The sequence below is a fragment of the Alexandromys fortis genome, unplaced genomic scaffold, assembly GCF_014885135.2.
Source record: "Alexandromys fortis isolate MF-2015 unplaced genomic scaffold, M_Fortis_MF-2015_v1.1 scaffold_39, whole genome shotgun sequence".
Taxonomy (NCBI): domain Eukaryota; kingdom Metazoa; phylum Chordata; class Mammalia; order Rodentia; family Cricetidae; genus Alexandromys; species Alexandromys fortis.
Window position 1 is genome coordinate 8,060,689 of NW_026067918.1, and position 9,846 is coordinate 8,070,534.

The following is a 9,846-nucleotide window of genomic DNA, read 5'->3' on the forward strand; positions in this document are numbered from 1 at the left end:
CTTCTTTCTCCTGCCACTGTTTCCCTGTCCTAGGGGTACCGGGCAGCGAGGCCAACAGCGCAGACAAGTAAGGGACTTATCACCAGTGACTGAAGTGTGAACTGAAGGCTACAGCCTATGAGAATAGGCTGGAAGGGGAGGGTAAGTGATTGCCAGGCCTGACTGCCAAGGCCCCTGGTCCCTGAGAGGCTCTTGAGCAAGGTTCTGTTTCCTTAGTCCCGTCTGGCAGCCACAGACAAACAGGCCAGAAAGTGACTCCCTCCCACCCTCCCCCCAAAAACGTAGTCATCAACCATGGCTCTTTGGTACAGCTGTTTTATTTCCACTGTGCCCCCATTCTAGGAGCCCTCCAATTCACCAGGAAGGAAGCGGAAGGGGGTAGAGTCAGCCTGTATGTCCATCAGTCCCTAACTTAGGGTTCCCTCGGTGGCCTAGACCCACACTGGCAACATCAGCTTGCAGAGGCAGAGTTCAGCCGTCCCTGGAAGGGCTGCAGCTTGGCCTCGAAGCCAGGGCAGTTGGCACTGTATCTGGGAGGAGAGTCTAACTCCAACTGCTTCAGGCCCCTTATCCTTGCACAAGGCTCTTTTTCTTCGTGGCAGGGGCTGGGGTCCAGACTCAGTGCCCCAGCAGCTGCAGCATCTCCCTCGGATCCACCAGCTTCTCCCTCGGCTTCCCAGAGCCCTGGCCTCGACATACCTCCTCAGCATCCAGCTTCTCCCAGTCTGAGAAAGAGACTGGCCGGACCCCTAAGGCAGATAAAAAGACAAACTAAGGCTTCTCAAGACCCTCCTCCCAAGGGGTAAACTTTCAGAGATAAGCCGCCCTCACCCCTCCCCACTCCCAGACCTTAACATAAGACTCAGACCTCGATTGCTGAGCAAGGCTTGAATGGCTGTATAGCCAGGTCTGGGGCCAGAGGGCAGCAGCCCCGCATTCAGGTCCTGCAACAGCACCTGGCTGGTGAGGAAGCTGTCTGTCATGGTCGTGGTGATAACACCTGTGGGTCCCCTCTTCACCCAGCCACTGCAGTAGAGGCCTGAGGACAAGAGACCGCCTAGCAATTCTGCATCCCAACCGACACACACACATACACATTCCCCCATGTCTCTCATCTACAGACTGGGCCAAATATAGCCACTGGTTCACAATGGGAGAGAGAGAGAGAGAGAGAGAGAGAGAGAGAGAGAGAGAGAGAGAGAGAGAGAGAGAGAGGTTTTTCAAGACAGGGTTTCTCTGTGTAGCCCTGGCTATCCTGGAACTCACTCTGTAGACCAGACTGGCCTCAAACCCAAAGATCCACCTGCCTCTGCCTCCCAAATTCTGGGATTAAAGGTGTGCACCATTATGTTTGACCCACGATAGACTCTTGTTTTCCCAAAGCATCCTCCCTTCCGCAGTCTCCAGAGGATGAGATGCTCGCTGGGGACATGAGCTGAGACTTGCTCATCACAATTCAGCAGGCCCTTAGAAATATTTACTGAGCCAGTGAACAACAAGTTGGGCACGTGGGTCAGAAGAGAGAAGCGCCCAAGGACAGGGGCTGTCTCCTGCCAGTGTCTGCCCTGGCCCACGGCAGGAGGAGGGAGGGCTATGTTCTGGAATGGGGCCTGTCTTAAGACACATTCCATCACTGTAGGGTGAGTGGTTTTGGGATACCAGCCTTCCAGCCTCCCATCGTAGTTAGATGCCCAGCCTTCCACTGTAGTTAGATGCCCAGCCTCCCATCACAGTTAGATGCCCAGCCTCCCATCACAGTTGGATGCCCAGTCCCCCATCATAGTTAGATGCCCAGCCTCCCAGCCTCCATCACAGTTGGATGCCCAGCCTCCCAGCCTCCCATCACAGTTGGATGCCCAGTCTCCCATTGTAGTTAGTTGGATGCTCAGCCTCCCAGCCTCCCATCACAGTTAGATGCCCAGTCGTCTCATATCCTCCTCTCACCTGGTACATTCACAACCCGGCCTTCTATGTTGGGAATGACTCCAAGCTTGGGGTCAAAGGGCACACTGGGGTCAATGGGGCGGCTCTTATACCCAACGCTGCTCAGCACCAGTCCACAAGGGAGGTCCTCCACTTCTCCCGTGGGCACCGCCCGAGTGGACTCACCAACACCCTGTTGTTGAGAATGTGGGTAACACCAGGTTGGGATGGGGGAAGCCTAAGAAAGGGGAGTTTGGGTAACATGGGACTCACCTCCAGTCTGGTGACTGCCAGGCGGATGCCTGCTACCTGTTGCCCATCTGGTGTGGGCAGCACCTGCTGGGGGCTTCGGAAAAACCTGAGGCCCCAGGCCCGGGAGGCCAGTGCCTGACGGGCAGCTTCTTCCACCCCTGGCTTCTCTGTGGCTGTCCGAAGCAGCAGCTCTGTCAGCCGTCTCCTTGGACGGGGGACATCTGTCAGCAACATGGAACACTTCAGGGCTGTCCCTGCTGGTCACCTTCCCCAAGCCTGTGAGCTAGAGGGCTAGACTTGGCCCCTCACCCTTAATTCTGTCCTGGAGGCCCAAGAAATCCGAAGAATCCAAAATGGGCCGGGTTCCTGGCAACTGAATCATCTCTCGAAGTTCCTTGAGGGTGGGTGAGGGGCAAGGGAAGAAGTCAGGTCCAGACCTTGGAGTAATCCTGAACCCACCAGAGTTACTGTCAGCAGCGTGGGAAAAGACCAACAGACCTGGGGCCCTGCCCACCCTCCTGTTCATCCAGGGAAGCAGCTACTCCCTCCCAGGGCTGTGTGGCAACCCCAACACACACAAGTGGAAGGAAACCTCCTCTTGGGACCCTGGCGCCTCCAGTACCTTAATGGTGAAGGCCACTTGCAGGGGTCCACGCCGGCCAACTATCCACACAGTCTTCACCCGGCTCTGCCTCAGGACCCCCATAGCAGCTTCTGTGATGTCTGTTTTCTGGCACAAAAATGAGGCTTTTAGGGCCAAGCACCATGGACCATGAGACAGAGACACACGGATCTCTGTGAGTTCAAGGCCAGCCTGACCCACACAGTAGTTCCAAGCCAGCCAAGGCTACATAATGAGACCTTGACTCAAAAAGGGGGGGGGGGGCTTGACTTGGGGAAACGCTGGCCAGTTGGTATTGTTCCCTTTCCAATCCAGAAAAAGTCAAGGCCCAAAAACTATACCACTACTCCCCCTGGTGGCCACACAGAGCATTGACGCCAACTCTGCAAATGGCTTCTATGCAACAGGATTCCCACTGATTCTTCTACCCACTCAAAATCGATAACATGTCCAGAACAGGACAAGGGACTTAAGGGGGCAAGGGCGGTTTATGTGAGTCAAACAGGCTAGTTCAGAAACCCACAGAGTTTTCTTTTCGTGGGGAGACAGATAATAGAATCTCATCACAGAATGTAAACCTGTAGTGAGGCAAGGTTAGGGATGAGGCCATATTACAGAAGAAACACCTAATAGGAAGCCTGGAAGACCTCTTCACAGAAGGAACAGGAGAGCCAAGACTGGAAAGGGGGAGGAATGTTAGCTCTGAACCAGCAGGAGGTGGGTCCAGATGTTCCGAACAGGGAGAACGTGTGTGGAAGGCCCAGCAGCACACTGGAGTGTGAGGGCATCCGCCTGGCTCCTGGAGAGAGGCTGGGTGTGTGGAGGGACGACACCTGAACCCCGCCGGCAGGAGCAGCCTTTGCTCCCTGTGCTCCCACCTCCGCCCCTCCAGCCGCTGCCTGCCCCTCACCTCCAGGTGCTGAGGTGGGGTCAGCAGGATCCGGGCCACATCCAGAGCCACATTCCCCTGTCCCAGAATCACAGCTGTGTCACAGTTCAGATCCGGTGCCAGCTGGAGGAGAAAGGTCTTAATGGGGTGTCCCTGTCCCCAGCTCCAGTCAGGCTATCTCATCTGCAGACGCCTTAGGCCAGGTCCAGCTGTGCCCTCAGGCTGCCCTCCCCTGAGGCAGTCCACTCTATGCCGCTTCCCCTCCCTCAGCCCCACAGGTCTCCACGGCTGACCTGCCTCAGTCATCCATGGCTCACAGCTCCTCAGCTCGCTCCTCCCTGCCTTGACCTCAAACTCAACTAACACCCCAGGGATGTTCCTGACTCCAGCCAGAAGCAGCAAGGGTGCTCCCCAAACTCACAGCCTGGTTCTCAGGAAGACCATTGTACCAGCCCACAAAGGCCCGGGCTGAGACCACGCCAGGCAGCTCCTCACCAGGAATGTCCAGGGTCTGGTGGTCCTCTGCTCCGTAACTCTGAGGAAAGATGCGCACCCAGGCCCGAGGCCTCAGTACCAACCCCCCCCCCCCCGTCCCGTCTCGTCTCCCATCAGACCCTCCCCTCACCCCCACCACACAGACACTCACCAGCACCACCGCGTGGTAGGCTTCCTGGAGCTCTGGCACCGACACGTCCCTGCCCACCTCCACATTGCCCCGGAAAGAACAGCGGTCCGAGCGGGCTGTCTGTGTAAACGTGTTGATGACATTCTGCCAGGCGGCATGGCGAGAGGAACATTAGAAGACACGACAGCTCCTGGGGGCACGTCCCACCACCACCCCATGACCCGCAGGATGGAGCCGAGGGTCATTCTGCTGCTCCAGGGAGCCTCTTGGTCCTCCTCATTTTTACTGTTTCCAACACCACCCCCCACTCTGAAAGACACCCACCTTGACTTCAGGGTGGTCAGGTGCCACACCAAAGCGTACCAGGCCAAAGGGCACGAGCTGCTTCTCGTAGATGTCAACATGGGCCCGGGTATGGTGCTGGGAGAAAATCACAACTGGTGGGTTCTAGAGTGAGGCTGGGGTCCCACAGGGCCTCCCTTCCCCACACAGAGCAAGAAAACTCAGCTCAGATGACCGAGGAGACGGGCTCCCACCATTCACAAGCAGACAGAAGGCGCTGGCTCTCCTTCCGCCCAGACAAGGGCTCCGGAGGAGCATAAGCAGTGAAACAAGCTGAGGTCAGATTCAAGGACGTCCAACAGAGAATGTGAGAAGCCGGAAGTGAGTAACATGGCTTAATCCTCGTGTCAGGTGGAGACCAGCACCTTCTAGAAATGCTGGTCATGTGACCTGAGACGCCATCTTTGAGAACCTGCCTTAGCTCAATTTCGGAAATGATGCCATTGGGACAGGGATCAGCAAGGCACAGAGTCGGGGCACAGCTGGGGCATGTGGGACAGAGGGAGTGGCAGGGGGCCTACTCTCAGCTTCCAGCTGCCCCGTGCAGCCTGTCCTCCCAGGGCACTTCGCAAGGTGAAGGGACGGTATGAGATTGGAATTGACCACACAAGCTTGGTGTGGCTCTGTTGCCACCAACAGCATGGGCCTGGTCGGGCCCTGGGGAAGGACAGTGACAGAGTTGGGGAATTGAGGTGACACGCCCTGCACCCTTCCCTATCCCACCCAGTTCAAAAGGACTCAAGGCAGTTGAGTTCCTGCCTACACACCTGCCAGCCTTTGCCCAAATTCTGCTCCCCTCTATTCCACCATCCACCCTAAATCCAGCCTTCTAGCCCAGCTGCCTGTTTTATCCTTGGCCAGCCCAGAGGTGATCTCCCAAATCAGCTCTCTCAAACTCCATGGAATCTGAACCCACAAGAGTTCAGGCCATGAAGTCAACAGCCAGAGCCAGGCCCAGCTCCGAAGCTAACTGGCTGTCACAGGGAAAGCTCCAGCACACTTCTGTGCAGTAGAATGTCCCGTCCCTCTGGGCCACACTCAAGGCTGAGTGGGTCAGGGCTCTCAGCCCGTGCTCCCCCAGTGGGAGGACACAATGGACTCATTCGGGATCATTAAAACTCTGACTGTCCCTGGAACACGTCATTTCTGGTTCAAACACCTCCCCATGCTTCTCTCGTTGCCATAGGGCAAAGTTGAAACTGCTGGGCCTGCTGGGCATCCCTGACACAACCTGACCTCACTGTCTCCAGCTTCCACTCCACCCTGCTACAAAGGGAGTCTTCCTTCCGGGCACAAGGTTCTTCCCCAGCCCACCTCACAGTAGCCCCTAATCTCACACACAAAGCCATCTTTCATGAAACCTCTCTCCTCCTGCCAACTGCTACTTCTCTGGCCCTTTTCCTAAAAAGGACAGGTTCTGGGGCACTTCTGGTCTGGGGTCCTCTGTTCTTCATGGACATACACTCAGGATGTCCTAGAGACGTCTTACCCACTGCCTCCTGTGACTTCCAATCTTGTAGCTTTCTCTGTCACAGCCTCTCTATCTCCCCTCCCCGGTCTTACCCATCTCTTTACCTCATCCTGAGATCTCAGAACCAGACATTGTTTGTGCCCTACCCTTTCCCCTCTACTTCAGTGTCCATCTCAGCCCCTGGAGTTCCCCTTTCACCTTGCCCTATCAGTTCCCCATCGTTACCTCCACTCTCCTGCTCCTGGGCAAACAGTTTTACTTAAGTCTCCCCTTCAGGGAGACTATTCCAAACGGAAAAGGGGCCAGGGTGCAGCGCACTGGGAGAATTCTTATCTCTCATTCACAAGGCCCTGTGTTCAACCCCCAAGGAAGGGTTCCTTCTTTTTCCTTTCTTAAATATATTTTTATAAATATAAACATATATTTTATATATATTTTATAAATTAGGTGTATGTGGGGGGAGGGGTATAAGCACATAAGTACAGGTGCCTGAAGGGACAGAAGACGGGCTTGGAGCCTCTGGAGTTACTGGTGGCTGAGCCACCTGACATGGGTTCTGGGAGCCAAACTCAGAACCTCTGCTTAAGATGCTTGAGTAAAGCAGTTTCCCGCGTCTGTGGACGCCAGGATCCCCCACCCCTCCCCAGGGTGCTTTCACCAGTTTCCCGTGTCTGTGGATACTAGGATCCCCCACTCCCCTAGGGGGGGGGTCTTAAAATTGCTGATTCTGAAGGTCCCAGTCATAGAGTTTGACTAAATCTGTGCTGGGCCCAGAAATGCTCGTTTAAACAAGACCTCTCCAGCAGGGAATATAGAGAATGCTCAAAGAAAGCCACTCAAGTCTACAACGTGGTTGGTCTGTGGTCCACGGTTTCTAGGAACTTTGTGACCTGGGGTCCAGCTGCCTCCTTAGCCCTAGCTCTCACCTCGTCACCCCTCAGACACCCACTGACCTTCTGGAAAAGGCTCTGAAATGATGCCAAAGGGACATTTCCTTCCTCTGGCCTTTGTCCACAGAAGTCCCCACGCCTGAGGCAACTCCTGCTCTTCTGTGCTCACGTCCTCCACAAAATGCAGCTCAGACTAGGTTAGGGGTCGCCTAGCTTAAGCTTGAAAATATCTTGCAAACCAGCCACCTCACACTAGAATGTCAGGTCAAGGAGCACAGGAAAATACATCCACACGCCTATAGGTCAAGATCTGGCCTGCTGAAAAGACCCTAGGAACCCCGCCTTCTAGGTTTATTCCCTCACCCTCAGCTAACACAGCCAGTGCCCCTTACAAGAAACTCTTCCAGATACCAACCATACCTCTCACCTACCCTCCCTGCCACCCCGACCCTAAAAACCCATGAGTCTCCATCCCAGAGCCCAGGCTGTTCTCCATCAGTGGCTGAGTCTCCATCCTAGAGCCCAGGCTGTCCTCCATCAGTGGCCTTGCATTCCAAGCTGACTCCTCCCATCAGGGAGCTCACCAAAGCCCACACGGTCTTCAGTGCATCTCACATGTACATTCTAGAGAGCAACTTCTGGCCACGCTACCCTGCATGCGTCATGGTAAGCATCTACAGAGTCATGTATAGGTCACTTCTCAGCAGAGGTCTCCAAGAGACCTTCCTAGTGTCAGCCCTGGGTAAACCAGGCCAGCGGGTCATGCTACCTCACAAGTATCTCTATGTATTATCAATATAATCGCTCTGTCTCCTGTCTTGTAGATATTACAACCCCTCTAAAGCTCAGACACTGTCTCTGCTCAGGCAATCCTAGTATCCCCTACTCTTTTTTTTTTAAGAATACTTTTATTATTTTTAGTTGTGTGTGTGCACGCGCACATGCATAAAGGTGCAAGCAGAGGCCAGAAGAGGACATCAGATCCCCTGGAGCTGGAGTTGTGAGCCGCTATGTGGGTGCTGGGATCCCAACTCCCATCCTCTGTGGGACAACCACGGAGTCTTCTCTCCGGCCCCTCCCCCCTCCTCTTTTGGCTGAAGGTCTGACAGACCTTGGAGCCCTGTCTGACAAGATTAATATTGAAAGCTTTGAGACCTTGGCCTTTAACGGGAGAAAATGGGCACGGGGGTGGGGGGAAAGCTGGGGCTGTGGTGAGGGTAGCAAATACTTAGGACGAGATAGCCTTGAGAAGTAGAATGCTGGAGAAATGCAGAAGAAGATAAGGGAGGATAAGGCCACCCCACAAGACTGAAGAAAACAAAACAAAATCTTCTCTGCTTGGTGAAGCAGTCAGCACTGCCACTAACCACCAACCATGGGACAAACACATTTCTCTCACAGCTGAGAACCTAGGATGGGAACCTCAGATACAGGGGTGGAGTCAGGTAGAAAGGACACAGCTTAGATGAGCTGGAAATTTAGTTTTTCCTTATCCCAGGCAAACCAAAGGGCTGGAGCCTACCCACAGAACTGGGGCAAGGAGTGAATGGTGATAAAGGAGCCCAGAGAGAGAGCTTACCTTTAACAGGTGTTGGGCGGTGTAGAAGCCAGCTGGGCCACTGCCAACCACGCAGACCTGAGGGGTCTTCTCCTGTGTGGAGAACTGCCGGCAGAAGCCTGGGGCTGGGCAGAGGAGGCGACAGCAAGGTTAAACTAACACGCTCTAACCACCACACCAATTCTGTCCAATAGCAGCTTGCCCCTCACCTGCATCTTCCTCTTTCTGTTCCTCAAAGCTTCACCACTTCATCTGAATGCCAGGGGCTGTCTTTATCCAGAACCCCACACCTCACCTATGAGCACGCTAGCCTGCGCTAGCCTACGCCAGACCCCCTTGGCCCTGAAATCTGTCCTACACAGCACTTCATTTTTCTTGTGGGGCTCCCTGTATGAGTCCACGTCTTCATATCTCCATCACGTCTCTATCTCGTTTTTTCCTATCCTTTCTTTTTCTGCAGAACTCCATCGCTCATATCCTCACTTCCCCGTCACGCCCCATTCACCTCGTATCACACATGCTGACCTCATGATCTAGCCTTTTCGTCTTTAGTGACCCGTGTTTTATCCAGGACGCCTCCCACCTCATCCCACAGACTCCTCTGTACACCACTCCCACTTCTCCCGCAAGAACACCTTCAGCTTCGCCCCTCGGACCCCTGCTCTTGATCACAGGCCTCCCCTCGCCCTGGTGCAGCCCCAAGAGCCCTGCTCCTACTCGGGATGCTCCTGGAAGGAGGCGACCGGACCCCAGGCCACGCAGAACAATGCCACCAGCGCCAGCAGCGCAGAGCCATGGCTGAGAACGGCAACCGAAAGGCTCGCAGGGACTCCAAGCGCTGAGCGCCGGTCTACAACCCGCCGGAGGCGGTCCTCTGGGCCCGCCCATCACTGTGGCCCCGCCCCAAACCTCGCCTCCAGCACGCTCGGAAAGCTCAACTTCGAGACTCCACTTCGAACTCCGATAGAGCCCCGCCCCCAAAGAGAACCACGCCCCCAGCTCCCGAAGCCACGCCCCCAAAGCGCCCGAACTTCAAAACTTAACCCATTTCTCCCCAGTCTTCCTTGTCGCTGCAGATACCGGAAGTCTAGGATTTAAAGGAAAGCGAATCCTCAACGCCGTTTCAGTTGCTTTTGGAAAAGAGAGCCAATTAGAAAGGAGCTTACTTTACGTAAAACTTGTCGCTCGCTGATGACGCAATATTCTGCTGCCGTTGCCTTTTGATAGGGTGTCTTCCGTCTTGAGTGATTTTTGTCCCAGCCAATCAGGAGCCG

General features: G+C 54.9%; 1 protein-coding gene across 4 annotated transcripts; it reads right to left on the reverse strand.

Annotated features, from left to right (window-relative positions):
* Positions 1-299: 299 nt before the first annotated feature.
* On the reverse strand, positions 300-9,455 carry Fdxr (ferredoxin reductase). 4 transcript variants are annotated; one of them, XM_050140153.1, is made up of 12 exons: positions 9,290-9,455; positions 8,594-8,697; positions 4,636-4,731; positions 4,333-4,455; positions 4,108-4,221; positions 3,708-3,809; positions 2,798-2,905; positions 2,485-2,569; positions 2,197-2,396; positions 1,945-2,116; positions 869-944; positions 300-749 (listed from the first exon to the last, which is right to left on the reverse strand). In XM_050140153.1, exons 1-12 carry the CDS (start codon positions 9,366-9,368, stop codon positions 704-706), a joined length of 1,305 nt encoding a protein of 434 aa, XP_049996110.1. In that variant the 5' UTR covers positions 9,369-9,455; the 3' UTR covers positions 300-703. The 4 variants fall into 4 exon arrangements, 3 of the variants coding, with proteins under 3 accessions (XP_049996110.1, XP_049996108.1, XP_049996109.1); XM_050140151.1 differs by having other exon boundaries at positions 869-1,039; XR_007591323.1 differs by having other exon boundaries at positions 605-749; positions 869-960.
* Positions 9,456-9,846: the final 391 nt, after the last annotated feature.

Coding starts and splice junctions, on each gene's coding strand:
- Fdxr (XM_050140151.1), bottom strand. CDS start 9,368: ATGGCTCTGCGCTGCTGGCGCTGGTGGCATTGTTCTGCGTGGCCTGGG. Junction 3,810..4,107: donor GTCTTCCTGAGAACCAGGCT/GTGAGTTTGGGG, acceptor TTTCTCCTCCAG/CTGGCACCGGATCTGAACTG. Junction 2,906..3,707: donor CCCCACCTCAGCACCTGGAG/GTGAGGGGCAGG, acceptor TTTTTGTGCCAG/AAAACAGACATCACAGAAGC.